The sequence below is a fragment of the Prionailurus bengalensis genome, chromosome D2 (genome assembly GCF_016509475.1).
Source record: "Prionailurus bengalensis isolate Pbe53 chromosome D2, Fcat_Pben_1.1_paternal_pri, whole genome shotgun sequence".
Classification (NCBI taxonomy): domain Eukaryota; kingdom Metazoa; phylum Chordata; class Mammalia; order Carnivora; family Felidae; genus Prionailurus; species Prionailurus bengalensis.
In genome coordinates this window covers 28788027-28809282 of record NC_057351.1, presented here as the reverse complement: position 1 = coordinate 28809282, position 21256 = coordinate 28788027, and the positions used below count along the sequence as shown (strand labels likewise).

Here is a 21256-nt window from a genome sequence, read left to right as displayed (position 1 = left end):
AAAACTGTTTTCCATATTCCCCTCTCTCATCCCCTCAGTCTTAACTGTTAAAGAAGTAAAGGAGGAGGAACAATTAAAACTGAACAAACATGGGTTAGTAAATCCTCTTTGAACTGTTAACTCTTCACCTTAACATTTCTCTTACTTGGTAATTTCCCCATGTTTGATTTTATTTCTCTGCATGTGGATGAGATTCTACTGCTCATCTGATCTTATTTTTCTGTCTCTAGACTCTAGTTTTTTGGCCTAAACTTTTCTCACCTTAACTTTTCATATTGTATAGATTTCATCTCTGTTCCTGACCATTAAAGTTTGCTTGCTACATTTAACCCGATACTCTCCTTCCTGATAGTATTTGTCGGTTTGTGAAGCTGAGATATATAGAACTAATAAAATGAGTACAAGAGGTTTTAGGCTGAGAGTGAGCAGAGAAAGTAGCAAGCAAGGAGTAGAATCCTGAATTCCGAGAGAATTCATGAATAAGAGTGAAGCAGGGACTCAAGAATATTGCTTCCATGTTGTTAAAAGTGTTTGTATTTCTGCTTTATAGGATTATGGTATTTGTAGTTAATAACTGCAAATAGTGAATGTGGGGAAGGACAGACATGTTATACTTTACATTGTTCTCAGTATCTGATTTTCAGGAGTACCTTGCATTGTAAAGGTGGTGCTTCACAGTATTTCAACTTTGTTAAGTTAAAAAATAAAACTTGGAAAGATCCCAAAGTATTGGGATTTTAGAATGTTTAAAAATCAAAATTCTAACAAAGCACTTTTTTTTTAAAAAAAGTTTAGTGGGTTTTTTTTTTAAGTTTATTTTTTTAGTAATCTCTATACCCAGTGTAGGGCTGGAACTCATGATCCTGAAAGAGTTGCATGCTTTTCTGACTGAGCCAGCCAGCACCCCCCAACCCCACCCAAAGTACTATTTAATAACTGATTTTAATATTAGGTATTGTAATGAAGTTTTAATATAATTTAGGAAGCCAAGAAATAAATTCAGTAACCATTCTTACTTTATTTTTGCTTTTGAGAGCTTTTTAGAACAGTATTCTTTAACTTAAGAGTAGGATGGTATCTCCAAATCCTAGAATAAAATACTGTTGTATGAATCTTCCTGAGATTTTCAAAGGGCTAAGAGCCACTGCTTTTAGAAGAAAAGTCCCATATGATTTCTTTGAAAACTGTGATTTTTTTTAAAAATTCATTTTATTTTTGTGTTCACCCTTTAACAGAAAACTGGTGGTCAGTACTTGAGCCTCCACTGTTCCTCAAGATTGTAGAACTTTTTAAGGAAGTTGTGGTACATCTTTTGAAACTGTACAAGATCGGCATTCCCCCTTCTGAAAGAAGAATTTTCAACAGTTTTCTTCATACTGCATTAAAGGTTTTAGAAATATTGCATAGGGTATGTTCAGCAGTTAACTTTTTTTCCCTCTTTTCTCATTGCTACTGACAGATATTTATTTTAACATTGATATTACAAATTTAGGTTAGCCTAAGAGATGTATATTACAGAAATTTAGAAAAGTTACCTAAATGTTTCTTTAATACATACTTTGGAGCTTTGGTCTTACTTGACTTTGTTAGGCATTTGTAGATAGCTTTTTCTGTAGTTGGGCAGAACAATAGCATACTAATGAATTAGAATTCTTCTTACCTTTTCTTGTGAAGAACATAATTTGTTAGTTTAAATATGATTTTTGTTATTTATAGGTGGTTATCATATGAGACTGCATCCTAGTTATGATTATGAACATTTAAACTCAAGTTTTTTGCTATTAGATACTAATGGCTTCAATCAAAGTATTTCCTTTTGAAATGAATGACTAACTTGAAATTGGAACCACCTATAATTCATTAATTTGCTTATTGTTCTTTCCTGCCCTTCTTCCCAATGTAAGAAATAGTACCCTTTACACTTGTAGCAGTTCAAAGTTACATGAAGAAGTAGAGTCTCAGCTGTTTCATTAAAGATGGATTTGAGACATCCCTGACAGCTGGTAGGTATATCTTTGTTACACCATTTGGTATTCTTGAGGAGCTATTTTGGGAGACATGACCTAAGGGGAGAAGCATATTTCTTATCTCTAAAATGACTGAAAAACCCTTAAGAACTTTAGTCTTTAGTTTCTTCTCCTTCTTCTGTAGCATTTTCAAACTCTTCTTGCCTAGCACTAAGGTAAATGTTAAGGGATAAAAGAGATAGTCCTTCTGTTCTCTGTAAGAAAGAACTTGTGTAGACCATTTGCTTTTCTTCCTTACTCTTTTAGTGAAGTTCTGGGTATTTCGTCAGTTAAACTTCTTGAACTTACTCTTTTCTTTTGTATTTAGTATGTTCATTCAAGATTCCTAGTAAAGTAGTCATGTCTTTTATTATAGTTGAAGAGATAATTGTCATTTCTTTCCATGGGAAAGTCATTCTTACATTTGCCTTTCCCAGAAGAAGGCTTTCTTCTAACATTTTAGGGTTAATTGGATCCTGCAGTAAACTGCTATTAAAGAAGATCCTTTGTCTTCATGGGATAAATATACTTTTTCTGTTTGTCTTTTGTCTACGATTTAAGAGATTAATTAGATTTTTCTTTTTCCTATTACTTCAGTGAACCATCCTTTGTCCATCAGCTGGACCCTATTCCCAAATAATTATTCACTGTCTTCAGTCTTTATCTGCTTATCTTTATTGCCTCTTTAAAGAATAATTTTTTTCCTTAGCTGTGTCTGTTACCACAAGTTAAAGGGAGGGTGGAAGAAGGAGAGGAAATATCACTTTTTTTTTTTTGTAAATAAAGACAGAACTTAAGTAACTTAAGTTCTTTTAAAAAAAATTTTTTTTTTTTAACGTTTATTTTTGAGAGACAGAAACAAAGCACAAGCAGGGGAGGGGCAGAGAGAGAGGGAAACACAGAATCTAAAGCAGGCTCCAGACTCTGAGCTGTCAGCACAGAGCCTGAAGCGGGGCTCGAACCCACTAACCCCAGGATCATGACCTGACCCAAAGTTGGATGCTTAACCAACTGAACCACCCAGGAGGCCCCACAAGTAACTTAAGTTCTTTGCCTAGATCAGAGGCCTCAACTTGTACTGAGGAGGAACACTATAGGGCTCCATCTCCAAAGGCCTTTTTGAATTAAATTTTTTTAATGTTTATTTATTTTTGAGAGAGAGAAACAGAGGAGGGCCACGAGAGAGAGGGAGACACAGAATCCAAAACAGGCTTGAGACTCTGAGCTGTCGGCACAGAGTTGGCACGGGGCTCAAACCCACAAACCATGAGATGATGACCTGAGCCGAAGTTGGATGCTTAACCAACTGAGCCACACCTTTTTGATGGAACCATGCTAGATACTAGGATCTTACATTCTTGCCAGCTAAAAGGGAAGGGAAAATAATTTTAACAGTGGCTAGAATTAGAATCTCCCTTGTATGTTAATTCATGTGAACACTTTACTATATTCTTCATTTAATTTTTTAAACTCTGTATAGTTTATGTTTTGCCCCTTAACCTAAATGTCAAAGATCATAAACCAGTAAGTAGCAGAGTTGAAATACAAATCCAAATCTACTTCCAAAGTCTCTGCTTTCTTTTCTCTCCTCTCCTCTCCTCTCCCTTCTCCCTTCTCCCTTCTCCCTTCTCCCTTCTCTCTTCTTTTTCTCTTTATTTCTTTCTTTCCCTCCCTATTTATTTCTGTTTTTCTTTCTCTGCTGTTTCTAATGTACTACTCTATCAGCAGGTATAGTAATATATTTGGAAGGGGTTTGTTTTTATTAAAAAATTTTTTTTTGTTTTATTTTTTATATTTGAGAGACAGAGACAGAGCGAGCACAAGCAGAGGAGGGGCAGAGAGATGGAGACAGAATCTGAAGCAGGCTCCGGGCTCCGAGCCATCAGCACAGAGTCTGACACAGGGCTCGAACTCATGAGCAGTGAGATCATGACCTGAGCCAAAGTCAGATGCCCAACTGACTGAGCCACCCAGGCGCCCCTTGCTTTTATTTTATGCCCCTACATCTAGAGGTTCATACTTCTATAATTGCAGATAGCATTGTGTTATGAAGAGACCATTTTTGCTGTTTCCTATCAGTGTGATTTTGAACAGGTCTTTTGTCTTCATCATAATGCAAATGGAGAATTATCTATAAAATAAGGATTAAAATACTGGCCTGATAGTTTCCCAGGATGAATATACTATTCAAATTATACAATATATAATGAATTCTGCATTCATAAGGCAATGATTTTGTTATCACTACCAAATTTTGGATGGGAAACAGCTACTTTCAATTTGATTTATTGGGTTATGTGGAAACTGGGTTGTTTGAAGTTATTTGCAGACTCAAAACCAGGGTGGTAATGGTATTAATGTCTTAAGCATCTCTTAGTGGGCATCCTTAGGGCAGTCACTTATCCTTCTTTTACTCCTTACTTTGGAGGAAACTTTCCTTGGTCTTAATCTGCCATAAATAGATCCTTGTGGATATTAACTGTCAGGGATGATTCATTTTCATCTTTAGTGAAACCCAAATTACTTATCAGAAACTTGTTTTTTCAAAGACACCTTCTGTGTGACAACTGTATATTTCTCTGCTCTCTGTTCCATGGTTGCAAATTAGAAGTTTCCTCAAATGGTTGCCTTCTTGACCTACAGTGCACCAGGATTAGGAAGAGAACTGAACTATGTGTTTACTAATCATTTCAGGATATATGGATGACTTGTTCCTCCCTTACGTCATGTCCTTTGAAAAGCTTTTAAGTTAAAAATCATTCCCAGTATTCCAAATGGTATTATAAGAAAGATGGCTTTGGTACCTGCTGTCAGAAGTGCATATATTACCAGATAAATGAGTTTATTGGCAAGTAATTTGGTTATTTAGTAGTTTTTGGGTTTTGACACAGTACATTGTAGAGCTACTGATATGCCTAAAGATGAGACCGACTTGTTCTCTCTAGCCTAATTGCTACATATCATGCTAATCTTCTAATCAGTGATTTTCAAACTTTTTTTAATAAGGAACCCTTAAATCAGATAAGGTACACGTATATACTTAACATATACCACCTCTGGACTGAGACTTATAAACCAGAATACTAAACTGTAATGAAAATGTGAAATAAAAATGTTATGATCAAACATATCTATATTTTATTTTGTATATTTAAGGCAATAATACTGAATGTATAGGTTTTGAACTTCTACCATGTGATTTTTTCTTTTGTATTCATTTCGCGAATATTTACCGAGTGCCTACTGTGTGCTTATCATTGTTTTAGACATTAGGGATGCAATGATAAGGAAAAGATGTGATTTCTGCCCTTGTTTAGATTTTAAATGTAGAACAGTTATATACATACAAGTAAATAAACATTTGTGATACAGCATGGTAAGTGTTAGATTAAGGAAAATTAACGGTGCTATGAGAACACATAAGAGGGCTTGTAATACTGAAGAATTAAGGAAGGTTTCCTGGAGAAAATAATGTCCATCTTATCTACCATACAAATGTGTGTGTGTGTGTGTGTGTGTGTGTGTGTGTGTGTGTGTATTTTTTTTCTTTTAACGTTTACTTAACTTTGAGAGAGAAAGAAAGAGCGCAAGCAAGGAAGGGACAGAGAAAATCCCAAGCAGACTCCACGCTGTTAGTGTGGAGCCCAGCATGGGGCTTGATCTCCTGAATTATGAGCTCATGACTTGAGCTGAAATCAAGAGTTGGACTCTTAACCGACTGAGCCACCCAGGTGCCCCTGTATCTTTATATGTATTTTTTAAACTGTTGATTTTATATGTAAGTCATTAATATATATGCAGGTCTTTTGGATCAGTCTTCCTTGTTCAGTGTCTACTTTCCCTGTTTTTAAAAACAGTATTAACTGATTTTCTCTTTAGTTGTTAAATCATTGTGACTAATTAACTATCCACCATAATTTCCTCCTAAGTATAAATTTGACTGAAATTTGTTTCTAAACCAGACCTGGTTTTTGAATTGTTAATTTTTATTCTAACATAGCACTTCTTTTCACAAACATGTATTGCAGGATATACAAACTGCAAACATTGGTTGCTGTTGGTGAAGGAAACTGCAGTTTACCTTTTAAAATACTTGGTTTGAGCCCTACGTCGGGCTCTGTGCTGACAGCTTAGAGCCTGGAGCCTGCTTCGGATTCTGTGTCTCCTTCTCTCTTTGCCCCTCCCCTGCTTGTACTCTGTCTCTTTCCCTCTCTCAAAAATAAACATTAAAAAACATTTTCTTTTAAATGAAATCTAAAATATTTAAAATAAAATAAAAATAAAATATTTAAAATAAAAATTTCAGAGGTCAGTGAGATGTGAATCATTTCGTATGGAACTTGCTAAATTTAAATTTTTTTTTTCAACGTTTATTTATTTTTGGGACAGAGAGAGAGACAGAGCATGAACAGGGGAGGGGCAGAGAGAGAGGGAGACACAGAATCGGAAACAGGCTCCAGGCTCTGAGCCATCAGCCCAGAGCCCGACGCGGGGCTCGAACTCCCGGACCGCGAGATCGTGACCTGGCTGAAGTCGGACGCTTAACCGACTGCGCCACCCAGGCGCCCCGGAACTTGCTAAATTTTAGAGTCCAGCATGATTAAAAGTTGGTGTGTAGCGGCTTCTGGGTGACTTGGTTAAGCATCCGACTTTTCGCTCAGGTCAAGATCTCAGGGTTCATGAGTTCAAGCCCTGCATCTGGCTCTCTGCTGTCACCATGGAGCCAGCTTCAGATCCTCTCTTCCCCCTCTTTCTACATGCCCCCCATCTTGCTCACCTATGCTTTATCTCTCAAAAAAAAATTAAAAAAAGGTTGGTGTGTATATTTATAAACATAAATATTGGAGACGGAAAAGCCAAAGAGATTTTTGTGTAATTATTGTGTATGTTTTCTCTTTTAATAGAAAGAGTTTGGACAAGACTCTAGGGCAAGAGTTTGCACACTTTACCTGTAAAAGACCAGGTAGTATTTTACACTTTGCAAGCCATGTGGTTTCTATGGAAACAGCACTCAAAAAAAAAAAAACAAAACAAAAAACCCACAACTCTCAACTTTACTGCAGACAGTGTGTAAACAGATGGGCATGGATGTTTTCCAATAAAACTTTATTTACAAAAATAGTCTGTATGCAGGATTTTGCTGACAGGTTGTAGTTTATTGACCCTGCTCTAGGATGAAGGTTTTGATCTTGATATATAAACTAGGTATCTTAGTTTTGTTTGAAAGCCAGGAATAGCAGTTTTACTCTGGCCAGTTCTTCCTAAATGTGTATCCTGACCACTGATACAAATTAATCAAACAGTGGGAAAAAAAAGAGCTCATAGTGCTTTGTGTCAGTGTATAGAGGAATTAAAAGTGTCAACTTTGAAAATGAAAGCGGTGTGATTAACATGCGCTTCTTAAACTGGGTTATTTATTCCCTTAAGAGTGGGCCCCAGGATTAAGCATTGGCTGTATGTGATTGGTTTTATTTAAAAAAAATTTTTTTAGGCTTATTTATTTATTTTTAAGTTATCTCTGCACTCAACATGGGGCTCAAATTTAAAACCCTGAGATCAAGAGTTGCATGCTCTTCTGACTGAGCCAGCCGGGTGTCCTTTGATGGCAATTTTACATGTTCATAAAAAGAAAAAAAATGTGTATATATGTTCTAAATATAGTAGCATTCTAACTATGTGTTGTATACTTTTATGCAAATACTCATATATATATGAACATATATCAAGGAACAAAAATTAGATGGCCATATAGTGAGTTAAGATTTCTGGCTCTGTTAGCTGTGTGACCTTAGTTAAGTTTCTTGAACTCTACATCTTAGTATATTTGTCCATATGATGGTAACAATGGTATCTATTTCATAGGGTTGATTTAAAGATTAAATGAAATAATATACATGACATGTACTTAGTAATTGGTCCATAATGATAGTTACTATTATTTCATTAGTGGAACATAACATCTGAGTGAATTTTAAGGTAAAATCTGTATTTCAGTGAAAATGTAAAGTGCCATTAGAAGCATGAACTGTGTGTGTGTGTGTGTGTGTGTGTGTGTGTGTGTGTGTGTGTGTATTACTCATTTTATTTTGCCCATTCATTCATCTCATGGCGTAGAGTACCTGTTTGGACATAAGCACCTGTCTGATAGATTTATGCATCTACTAGGTGATTTCATTTGTTCCTTTTCAAATGCTGCTTAGTTGGTTTAGTGATTTTTGAAAATTATAAACAATTATTTTTGTTATTTTTACAGGAAATTTAGCTAGTTTTATTTAGTTTGTATGTTAGATCGAATTTGTTTCTTTCGATGGCTTATTTTCTTCTCCTAAATGTGGCATATTTCTTAGTGGTCTGCACTTTGTCCTTTCTGTTTCACTTTCTACTGTCTCACCTCCTGTCACAGCTTTAGTTGTCTCCTTTAAGGAAAATGTTCTCAATTAATGTGTTTTAGGCAGGCCTTTCTCTTGAGCTACTTGACAGTCTTGACATCATTTTAAAATTTAAAAAAAGATTTAATACCAAATTTCTCATCCTTCCCAGCTCTCATCCTCTCCCATCAAAACTCATCTTTTCTTGACTCATATGTCTTTGTGTTGCCAGCATTTGTTTTCCAGTTACTCTTGCTTGAAATTTTGAAGTTAGGTCTGACTCTTTTCTGTATCAGTTAGCTACCACAGGCTCTGCATTCTTTTTTATTATCTAGAAATCTTCAGTCTTTAATATCTTGATTTATTTCCCTACTACTAGCCTCTGTACTAACTTTTAGTATACTTCACACTGTCAACAGAATAACTTTCATAAAATATCACTCTGATTCTATCATTTGTTGACTCTCAAAACCCAATTTCCCTATGAAATTTTTTTCCTTTAGCTCATGCTATTCTCCTTATCTTTGTCTAGACTTTTCTTCCTCAAACTTTTCTTTTTGAAATCCTTTTCTTTCACTTTATTCTTCGGTTTTTATTTTGAATATCTTCACATATACAGAAACATTGAAAGATAAATCCCTATTTTTTTAAAGATACTATATTATTTTTAAGTAGTCTCTGTGCCCAACATGGGGCTCGAACTTACAACTTTGAGATCAAGAGTCCTATGCTCTACCAACTGAGCCAGCTACGTGCCCCAAAGTAGATACGTACATGCCTCCCATTCTAGATTTAGTAATTGTTAACATGCTGTCACCTTGGCTTTTACATATATGTATGTATTTTTTTCTTGTCATTTGAAAGTAAATTCTGATACTACCTCAGCATTCCTCTTCTTGGGCATTTTCCTACCTAACAGTAATACTATTTTTCTTTTTTTTCCTCTGAGAGAGAGCGTGCGTGTGAGAGTGCACGCATGTGCACGCACAAGTAGGGGAGGGGCAGAAAGAGAGGATCTCAAGCAGGCTCCACACCCAGCATGGAGACCAGACTCGAGGCTCAATCTCACATTTGTGAGATGATGACCTGAACCGAAATCAAGAGTTGGCAGCTTAATCGACTGAGCCACCCAGGTGCCCCTGTAGTTCTGAAGTCTTATACATCTTTTGTTAAATATATTGCTAAATATTTGGTTTTGTTGCTATTGTAAATGAAATTTAGGGTTTTTTTTTTTTTTTCCAGTTGTTTGTTGCTAGTATGGAGAAATTTAGTTGTGTTTTGTGTATTGATCTTGCACCCAGTGACCTTGATAAATTAATTTATCAATTTCAGTAATTCTCTTATAGATTCATTTGGATTTTTTTTTTTTTATATACACAGCATGTTATTTTCTACTCTTATGGACTTGCAGTAAAATGGGCTTTATCTCTTTGAAGAAATCCCCTTGTATTCCTATTTTGCTTAGAGTGTTTTTTATGAAGAGGTGTTGAATTTTGTTAGATGCTTTTCTGTGCATCTGTGGAGATGAACAAACCATTTTTTTCCTGCCTTTTTTTCTGAAATGTACTGAAATGCGTTGACACTTGAATGTTACACCAGCCTTGCATTCCTGGGATAAATTCCTCTTGGGCATTATGTATGATACTTTATATATATTATTGGGTTTAATTTGCTAACATTTTATTGAAGGTTTTATGCTTATATAAGGGATATTGATCTGATAATTTTTGTTTCTCATATTGTCACCAACTTTTTTAAGAAATAATTCCTCTTTCTCTATTTTCTGAGTTAAGATTGATATTATTTCATTTCTTCCCTAAATGTTTGATAGAATTCACCAGTGAAACCGTCTTGGCCCGTAGTTTTCTTCTAGGAAATTTAAAATTTCCTATTAAATTTTATAAATACAGTAAAACCTTGGTTTGCGAGCACAGTTTATTCCAGGAACACGCTTATAATCCAAAGTGCTTGCAAATCAAAGCAAATTTAAAGAACCATTGGCTCACTTGTGAACATGTGATGTTCGGTGCCACATACTGCTCGTATTGCAAGATGTCACTCGTTTATCAAGTTAAAATTTATCAGAAATGTTTGCTTGTCCTATGGAGAACCCTTGCAGAACAGATTAGTCACAATCCAAAGTTTTACTGTAAGTACAGTGTAATTTATATTTTCTGTTTCTTCTTGAGTCAATTTTGGTAGGTCTGTGTGGTGATATTTATGTCTGTGTCTGTGTGGTGATGCCACCTTTTTCATTCCTGTTAGTGGTAATTTGTCTTCTCCCTTTTCCTCAGAGGCTTGTCAACTTAACTGATATTCTTGTAAAACACGTTTGCTTTCTTGATTTTTCTCTAGTGTGTGTTTTCTCTTTCAGAAATATCTGCTCTTTATATCCTTTTCTCTACTTGATTTGTCCTTAATTTGGTCATCTCTTTCTCGGTCCTTAAAACAGAGGCTTAGATCATTGATATTAAACCTTTTTTTCTAATATGATCATTTAATGCTAAGTTTTCTTTTTCTTTTCTCTGTTTGAGTAGGATTCCTCAAATTTTGATACATTTTTAGTTTTATTCAATATTTTCCTAAAGCCTCTTCTTCTTTTTTTTTTTTTTTTAATTTTTTTCAACGTTTATTTATTTTTGGGACAGAGAGAGACAGAGCATGAACGGGGGAGGGGCAGAGAGAGAGGGAGACACAGAATCGAAACAGGCTCCAGGCTCTGAGCCATCAGCCCAGAGCCCGACGCGGGGCTCGAACTCACAGACCGTGAGATCGTGACCTGGCTGAAGTCGGACGCTTAACCGACTGCGCCACCCAGGCGCCCCTCCTAAAGCCTCTTCTTGCTCCACTATCTGAATTGGCTTTGTACCAGAGGCCTCAGATTCCTTTAGTGTTGCCTGATGCTTTGGACAGAAGTGAAATGTCAAAAGTTTTTTTTTCTCACTGTGTTCTGCTTTGTATGCCTGCTTGATAGAGGGTTTTTTCTTCTCACTCTTGCCCCTCCTCAGTGGTAAACTAGTCTTGCTTGTTACTCAGTGTTTTCCAGGATTAATAGAGGAGAGGACACAGAAAATTTTCTTTGATGTTATTGTCTTAGCCTTGGTCTTAGGTGATTATGTATGCCTGGATCTCAGGGTGGGACTTAGAGTTTCTATTCCCTCCATCAGCATTAGGGATCCTCTGATCCTACTGATATAAGATTCTGGGCTCAGGACTGTTGTCCCCCATTCCTCCCAGTTATTGAAGTGAGGGTGTTTCCCCCTCCTCCAGCAACAACGCATAGAATTTGCTTTACCGTTCTCAGTGTAAGTTTAAGGCTTTTGCTCTCTCTGTATAAGCAAAGGATATGGGCAGTATGGCAGGCCTTCTTTTTTTCTCACAGTGGAAGCCAATTCCTTGCACCACTGAGAGAGACTTGTGATCTTTTGCTGTTTCCAGTCATCCCAGAGACCACCCAGTGGAGGTCTGTGGAAGAGAGTCTGAGTGAGTGCAAACTCTCTGGGGCACCTAGGGGTTATAAAACCCTGTCAGGTTATCCCATACTCAGTCTTAAGCAATTTCTTAAAATTTTAGCTGATTTCCTCTTCCCTGCTTGTGTGACAGTGGTATCTTCCCTCTTGCTTTGCCACAGGTGACCCATTTCTGGCATTCTGTTTCTGTTTGGAAGTATCTGTCGATCCTTGGGATTCAGGCTCCTTGGTTATCTTATGGCTTTAGCTCTCTGATGGATTCAAGAGAAGTTTTGGGTAATTTGGAAGTGTTTTGTTCAGGGGTGCCTGTGTGGTGCAGTCAGTTAAGCGTCAGACTTTTGATTTCTGCTCAGGTCTTGGTCTCATGGTTCCTGAGATGCTAACAGCACAGAACCTGCTTGGGTTTCTTTTTCTCCTCCTCTCTCTTCCTCTCCCACACATGCACATGCATACTCTCTCTCAAAGTACATAAATAAACTTTAAAAAAAGGGTTTTATTTAAAATGATTACAATGTTGTAGAATTTTCCAAATGTCTTTTAGTTACTAACTCTTTAATTCCATTGTGGTCAGAGAACATACTGGGTATACTTTGGATTCTTTTAAATGTATTTAGTAAGACTTGTTTTGTGGCCCAGGATATTTTATTTTAGTGAACACTCTATATACAGTTATTGGGTGGTATGTTCTATTATAGTGAGTTCAAGTTAGTTGAAATTGTTCACATGTTCTTTTCTTGCTATTTTTGTCAATTTTTTTATCAGTTACCAAGAGAGGGGTGTTAAAAATTCCATCAAATTGTATCAATTCCCCCTTCGCATATTTCAAAGCATTGTTATTTGGAATTGTTACAACTTCTTGATAAATTAATCCTTTTATCATCATGCCTACCAAATGTGTCCTTTTTTCTCCAGAAATACTTGTCTTGAAGTCTACCTTAAGAGGAACCTCCCAGGTGCTGCTTTCTGCTGGGGTGTTTTTTTCCCCCCAGTGTCTCACTCTATACACTAATGGTTTAAAAGTTAGCCAGCAGGGCACCTGGGTGGCTCAGTCATTAAGCATCTCACTTTGGCTCAGGTCATGATCTCACAGTTTGTGAGTTCCATTCCCACATCAGATGAGCTCATGTGCTGCGTCAGTGAGCATGAGCCCTAGGTGAGCCTCACTTCTCCTTCTGTCTGCCTTTCAGGGGATTCTCTCTTTCTCTCTGCCCCTCACTCACTCACTTGCATCCTTTCTTTTTCTCTGCCCTGCCCCCCTCAAAAAAAAAAAAAAGGTTAGCCAATGATGTATGGGGAATTTGCTGACTGGTTTTGTGGCTTCACCCTCTAGATTCCTTTCTGGAAGTGTTACTTCCTCACTGCCACATTGGCTGTCTCACTTTGTGACCTATGACTCTTCCGTAAAGAGTCTTTTACTCTTCTGGTAAAACTGCTGCTTTGTGCTTGAGCTCTTACATATGCTGATTTGGAAGCACTTCCTTGGGCAAAAATGTGTATCACACCCATGCTTTCTTCTTTCAAAGATTGTGTTCATTCTTGTTTCTGCTTGCTTGCTTTGGGTTGATCTCCAGTGTTTTCAGATTGTTGAGTTTTTTTATATACTGTCCAGAGTTTATAATTGTTTTTGTCAGGAGCCTAGTCTGACGCAAGGAGCTCTGCTATATCCCATACCAGAACACCTCTGTGTCTCTATTGATTCAGAATAGCCCCACTGTTTTGGAGGGTGCCTGGGTGGCTCAGTTGATTAAACATCCGACTTTGGCTCACGTCTTGATCTCGCAGTCCATGAGTTTGAGCCCTGCGTTGGGCTCTATGCTGACAACTCAGAGCCTGGAGCCTGCTTTGGATTCTGTGTCTCCCTCTCTCTCTGCCCCTCCCCTGCTCGCTCACTGTCTCTCTCAAAAATAAACATTAAAAAAATTAAAAAATAAAAAGAATAGCCCCCACTTTTTTATCCCATTACCTTAACTGTTTGGAAACTCCTGGCCAGTCTTCTTATGCAAGTCCTAACAATCAGAATATTTGTCTGCTATTTTCCTTATGGTGATGTTTACTTTTTCTCTGTCCCTTGTATTTCCTACAAACTTGAATTTAGATCAAGAGACTTGATTAGATTCAAGCTAAACATTTTTCTGCTTCATAGATGATGCTTATACTTCCTGTTGCATTACCAGGAACATAATATTTGTCTCTGTATTGGTGGTGATTGGTTTGATCACTCAGTTAAGTTAGTGTTCTCCACTGGAGAGATTTTTTACCTTTGTAATTAGTAAGTACTTTCTAGGGTGATAATTTGCACTCTCTTCATTTTTTGTGTCTTACCCAAATGTCACTTCTTCATTTTATTCAGATACCAGTACAGAGTGACACTTAACAAGCATTAGCTATTCATATTTAATTCCTATTCCCCAAACAGAAGTTCTTATAGATTCTAGTTTTTATATACTGTATATACTTTAATGGTACATATCTCTTACTGTGTGGTGGTTATAGAAATATTTTTCTTTTTTCTAGATTTTGAGGTACTGAATGCAGATATTCCATCTTAGATATTTTTGTGGTTCACGTAGCACTTAATAGCATTTTGCATATAGTAGGCACTCAGTAAATTTTTTTTTAATAGAGAAAATTAGCTAAGAAATTTCAGAACTTTTTCTGTTTTAACATTTTTCAGTCTCTGTATTAGGTACAGGTTAAACCTAATGTTAATTACACATTTATTTGTTTTTGTAGGTAAATGAGAAAACAGGACAGATTATACAATATGATAAATTTTATATACATGAAGTACAAGAATTGATAGACATAAGGAATGATTATATCAACTGGGTCCAACAACAGGCCTATGGAATGGTATGTTTCCTTTTGCATTTTATCATTTCATTTCTGTGTATCATTTATTCTCACAGAAAAGAAACTGTTGCTTGTTTTTGAAACACCAAGGTTTTTTCATAACTTTTATTCAAAGCTTATTTTGAAATAAAAGCACATTGGGAAGAAGCAGCTACTTATTATGCAGTATTTATAAGAAAACACTCCACTCTTACACCAAAGCCAAACCAAACTAAAGAAAAATGGAAATGTGACATGGACTTTTAATTCTCACTTATTTTCCATGAGGTTGTCTTTTAATTCTTTTATGTTGAGAATATTGGAGTCCTTGGTAGAACTCTAAGAATATAGTACTATTGTGAGATTAGTGCCCCAGAATTATAAAAAGAGAGTCCTAGGACCATTAATTCCATTTTCTCCCCTTTTTATTTCAGATTTTTGACATACATCTACATGTGTATATACTTACCATGTGGCTAAGTCTCTAGTAACTAGACACTTAATTCCCCATTAAAATAATAGCAGTCTTCTAAAGCTTTATTTCGACACACAAAATTTTAATATAGAAATGGGTAAGCAGATCTAAAACAGGTTTAAAACTCTTACTTGCTAATCATTGTAGGATACTTGAGGCCAATTATTTTACCCCCGAAGTAGGTAATTTAAGCAGTATGTATGTAGCAGTTGTAGAAAGGTTAAGTAACCTGTCCACAAGGAGCTTGCTAGGTACCAGGTGCAAACTCTTTGTGGTGGATACACACACTCTATAAGTTTATTCACCAGCACCTCTAATAGTATCTGGCATATGTGTAGTAGCAGTAAACACATATAGTAGTTTTTGAATGTCACTGTGATTTAGTGCATGCTAATTTTAAAATAGTCTCCTCTGTAGGAATCAGGTCACTTCTAGAACATCTTTTCCTTCCCTGGTATGTGCATTTGGTTAAGAGAGAGATTTGTTCATTTTTCCCCCCAAGAATCATTGGGAGTTTCAGTCAAATTTATAGCTGCTTTGCAGACTTAGATCTACTCATTTGCTCATTCAACAAATAATGAGAATATTGACTGGCATCAGTTTAGGTATTGCAAATATAGTGATGAACCAGACAGATAAGAGCCATGTTCTTACACAGTTTATAATCCAGTGAGCAAGGTGGACAGTAATCCAGTAAAGCAAAAAAAAAATTAGCTAATAATATACACAGTATAGAGAATGAAAATAAGAGAATATAATAGAGACTGGATGGTTTCTTACAATTGGATGATCAGAAAAATCTTATCTGATGAAGTATGGGCTGTTCAAGAAAAATGAACATCCAATAAAAGACCTTAGGTGAGAACAAGCTTGACATGATTGAAGGATAGGAAGAGGCCAGGAAGGCTAAAATATGGCATTGTGGAGAGTTCAGAGAAATGGATAGACACCAGATCATGGAGGGTTTAGTAAATTAGGATCAAGAACTTGGATTTTATCTGAAGTGTTATGATAAGCCATTAGAAGGTTGGAATCCTAAGTCTGCATATAAACTTGACACAACCACGTAGGGTATCCTGGTCTTTGAGCAGTGTTTTTGAAACTGGACTGATATATAGACCCCTTTTAAAGTAAAACAATTTCTTAAGTCCAGTGTTCACTTACATTATTTTTGACTATATTATTTAAATATATACAAACACTAAAACAAGTTCTAACCTTACATTTTTAAAGAACTCTAAAACCATAACAAATTTATAAATTATTTATAAATAACACTACAAATTCAAAAATCAAGTTACTATTTAGTATGGAAGATAATTGTGTTTTGATGATCAGGAATCTTACCTCCTAGCCTAAATATGATAAGAAAGTAGGGTAGCATAAAAGCATCTCGGTTCAAATCTGAGCTCAGCATTTACTCACTCTCTGTCATTGGGGAAGTTACTTAATTCTTTTTCTGTAAATTAGGGATAATAGTTATCCCTAGTCTTATATAGTTATTGAGATTAATTGGTATGATCCATCTAAAGTGCTTAGGGCAGTTCTTGGCACATAGTTAAGTCTTGGTAAAATGATGGTTATTATTGCTGACTTCCTATACACAGGCTTTCAGGTTTGGCAGTAGCCTCTATTCTGAGGTGTGGAATAACACTGTTATCTTGCTGCCTTTCTCACCTTTCTCTATTTGAACTACAATGAAACGTTTCCTTTTAGAATGAGATGTCATAGTAATTTGGCCTTCACTTATCAAGCACATCATTTATGTATGAAATCCTGAACATAGAGATCCTTCCTATTTGGTGCCAGTTTGATTACAATCACAACCGTTGCAACTCTTGGAATTTCATGGTGATACTGGGTTTATTAATGGATTATCCTAATTTTAGATTTTTAAGTCATTTTTTAAAATTCTGGTATAAAAACACTAAAATAAGAAATTTTGCCAGAGCACTCATAGACCCTTAAAAATATATTTCTCAGAGATGTAAGCCTAGTTTGAGAAACATTATCTTAGAGTCATATCTTCCTGTATTACTATGAATTAGATTAGATAACCTTTGATATGAATTTGTATCTAGTATGTAGGTCATAAACTACTTGTATTCATAACAAGTAACACCAATGCCAGTCCCATAGAATTTTTTAGTTTGTAGTAATCTTTGTGGAAAAGCTATGGTTTGAATGTTTACTTTTAAGTTTGGCAGGCCTGTATCCAGACTCCTCTTGGTATATAGCTGAGGTGATACCAAATTGAATTTCCTTAGGAGCTGCTATCTCAGTGCTACTGTTTTCTGTTGAGAGGGAAGCCATAGAGGACTACCTTCCTATTTCTAGGTTTTTTCTCTTTCTCATTCTGTCCAGATTATATCTTTATTATACTTGATAATTGCCCTCCATTACTCTTTCTGCCTCAAGGTTTTCCTTTCTCTTCGTTTGTAGACAGAGTGATATTGAATAGGTGGCTGCAGCAGTGAAAGCTTGTTCTTTATTTAATTGGATAGTGGGTTTAATATCAAATCTTAAATTTTTTTTTTTTTTATGTTTACTTACTTTGAGAGTCAAAATACAAATGGGGGAAGGGCAGAGGGAGAGGGGGAGATAGAATCGGAAGCAGGCTCCAGGCTCTGAACTGTCTGCACAGAGCCCGATGCAGGGCTCAAACCCACTAACTGAACTGAGAACATGACCAGAGCTGAAGTTGGACACTTAACCGACTGAGCTATCAGGTGCCCCTAATATCAAATCTTAGAAATCAGAATGCAGAACCCGTGATTTGGGTTCTTCTAATCTACCTCTGGGAAAAGAAAGCTGGCATTTACTTTGAAGGTCTTTGTGCACCTCTTATTTATATAGTTCATTAATTTATATTATGACATTTGATTTCACAAAACTCCCTTCTTTGAGAGAGTTACCACATTTCACGTTTACGCATAACTCTAAAGACTCTTTTCCTGAGGCTTTTTAATAAAATTCATGCTTGTATTGCTAGTCTTAATGCTAGGCTGAACATCACATTAACACTCTAAGATTTAAAAAAATCTATTCTAAATATACTCACATGCTGTTTTGTGATGATACAGAGGTGTATGTATGTTTGTATACACATTAACATATGTATATACATGTATGTAAATGCATATATATGTGTATATATACATATATGTAACACTATTGAATAAGTTATAATCTTAAAGTAGTTCCATTGCTTCACTGTGCAAGCTTACAATATTCTTTGATAAAACATAATTACTATGAATTATAAGAAATATACATCTTTTTTTTTTTAATTTTTTTTCAACGTTTTTTATTTTTATTTTTGGGACAGAGAGAGACAGAGCATGAACGGGGGAGGGGCAGAGAGAGAGGGAGACACAGAATCGGAAACAGGCTCCAGGCTCCGAGCCATCAGCCCAGAGCCTGACGCGGGGCTCGAACTCACGGACCGCGAGATCGTGACCTGGCTGAAGTCGGACGCTTAACCGACTGCGCCACCCAGGCGCCCCAGAAATATACATCTTTAAGTTTTACTTATATACACATGTATACATATATATGTAACTTTACCTTGTTCTCAATACTGTAAGGAAATTGTTTACCTTTATTATATTTGCTTTATGCTATAATCTGTTAAAAATTTTTTTCCTCCATTTCTTTTCTTTCCCAGTCAAGGATTTTAAGAATCCAGCACGTATATGCTTCCCTGATCTCTAAACATTAAAAACTAATTCTGTGAAGTTCTTTGCTTTTCTTATAATATCCTTTTTTGTACTGCTGAGACTTCTAACTTTTCACCTCATCCCCTTTCATTTTCCCATCCTTTTTAACCTAACTCTGTAAAGTTTTTTGCTTGATCCTCCTACTCTTGCTGGTTACTATAAGCTTCTCTGTTTTTTTATCAGGACTCTGATCATTTTAAAGATTGGTTATATGTATGTATATATACAATCTCTACACCCAACATGGGGCTCAAACTCCCAACCATGAAATCAGGAGTCACACACTCTACCAAGTGAACCAGCCAGGCACCCGTCAAGACTCTGATCTTGGTGTATGAAACTTTTTTTCAGTTGGATTTTTCAGCTTTTTATCTGTTTTTCTCCCTCCACAGTAATCTCTAGGCAAAATAAAATGGCACATGGGTTCTTTTTCTCTTCTGATATTTGATTTTTCTCCATTTTCTAAGTACTATTCTTAGTTGTATATTTCCTTACCTTCTTTTAACTTTGCATTTAAGTTGAAAATACTTTAGTGGTTGCTACTAAACTTTGTTGTTTTTTCTTCCTTCTCTTATACTTTTAGTTACTATCCTACATATCGTCAATATTTACTTAGTAAAAATGGACTAATTTAGAATGAAGTATAGAATGGTCTATGCTGGGTCTGCTTGTTTGTATTACTATAAGGTTCTTATTATATAATTTTAAAAATACATATCTTGAAATACAATTTATTTCAAGAACTGTATACCTATGGAAGGCATGTCATATATAAGTAGATACTAATGAAGATACTTGGTAAATTGGTGAAATTTTTAGTCTTTCATGTTGTATTACATACATGTTTTTTAAAGTCATAAGTCATATTTATTTGATATTAATTGTGCTATGTATATAAATCATTACTATCTTTGTTCTATGGAGTTAAGTTGGACTTTAACAGTGCTGAGCTAGCAACATGACATGTTCACCAGCAAACTAGAAAGATAGACTGATATAACAGTTGGGGAGACCAGCTTGGAAATATCCCCCAGTACTTTCTGGGTTTGAGTTTTGTTCTCATTTAATAAAAAGAAGAAATTAAAGTACATTTTTGCTCCTTTGCAACTGTAATATTTCCTAGAAAAGTTTATCCTTGCTTTGTAAAGCTCCCTAATCATTTTTAATGGCATTAATATTTTACAGACTAAACTCTTAGACTGATTATGTATTGGATTACCAAATTATGTTTGTGTATTTCCATTTCCTTCATGTTTTAGATGCTATCTTTTTATTTTCATTTAATCGCCAAGACCTTTCGTATTTACTGGAATCACTTCATTAACTTCAGTATCCCCTTAGAGTAATCCTGTGTTACATCATTAAGTCAAAATGACACCAGCAGTGGTATAGTGCTTTGCCATAAGTAATTAGTTGAAACTAAAATGTGCCAATGAGCTCCATCTTTTTGTCTATAACCGACTGGAACGATCATTAACCATTGGTGTTAAAAGCATCTTTAGTGAAGTCTGCTTTAGACCATGAGAACCTGACTTTTGGAACATTCCTTAAAGCCTTTCTCACTCCAGCTTCTAGGACATTGAGCAACTAAAATTAGGCATACCTTGACCCAGTTTCAGGACTTCCACTCTAAAAACAGCCAACAACTATTACTTGAGTATGTGGATTTGGAGCCAATAGTAGGTCACACATTGAGTGATATGTTGAATTTTTAGCAATAAACCTTTAATTAACCTCACATGTTTTATGATAGAGCCTGTCTCCAACCCTCATGACTTTGTTTTCCTTTTAAATTTCCCTTGGAAATACTACTTTGACTGAATCAGATTTGCAAATAATGTAACAAGTACATTGCAACTCTAGAGTTCATCCATGCTCTTTTAACCATTTACCTTTTTTCCTTTTTGCATTTACCTTTTTAAAAATGTTTGGGGCGCCTGAGTGGCTCAGTTTATAAGCATCTGACTTCTGCTCAGGTCATGATCTCACGGTTTGTGAGTTCAAGCCCCGCATTGGGCTCTGTGCTGACAGCCTCCTTCAGATTCTGTGCCCCTGTCTCTCTCCCTCTCTCTCTCTCTCTGTCTCTCTCTGCCCCTCCCCAGCTTGCATTTTCTTTCCCTCTCTCTCAGAAACAAAAAACATTAAAAAATTGTTTTAAATGTTTGAGCTTTTGTCTAAGATCCTTAACCTTTAAATTGAAATTTCTAACCACCCTTGGATGCCTCTCTCCTAGATAATAGTTTCACTTGATATCTAAAAGCTTCTCAAGCTTTCCACAAGTCCCATTATTTCCTATATTCCTTTTAGCTTACATCACCCTACAGTCAAACAGGTTCTGCTTTAGTATGGTTTAGTCATACTATAAATTCCAACAATCTTATTGATT

At 35.9% G+C, this 21256-nt stretch overlaps 1 protein-coding gene across 8 annotated transcripts in view; it reads left to right on the top strand.

Moving 5' to 3' along the window:
- HERC4 (HECT and RLD domain containing E3 ubiquitin protein ligase 4) overlaps positions 1-21256 on the top strand; it is a 139909-nt gene that overhangs the window by 82784 nt on the left and 35869 nt on the right. For all 8 annotated transcript variants that reach the window (XM_043596458.1, XM_043596457.1, XM_043596456.1 and 5 more), the window contains 2 exons: positions 1236-1408; positions 14578-14697. In XM_043596458.1, the coding sequence (XP_043452393.1) occupies positions 1236-1408; positions 14578-14697 (293 nt within the window). The remainder of the gene's footprint in view (positions 1-1235; positions 1409-14577; positions 14698-21256) is intronic.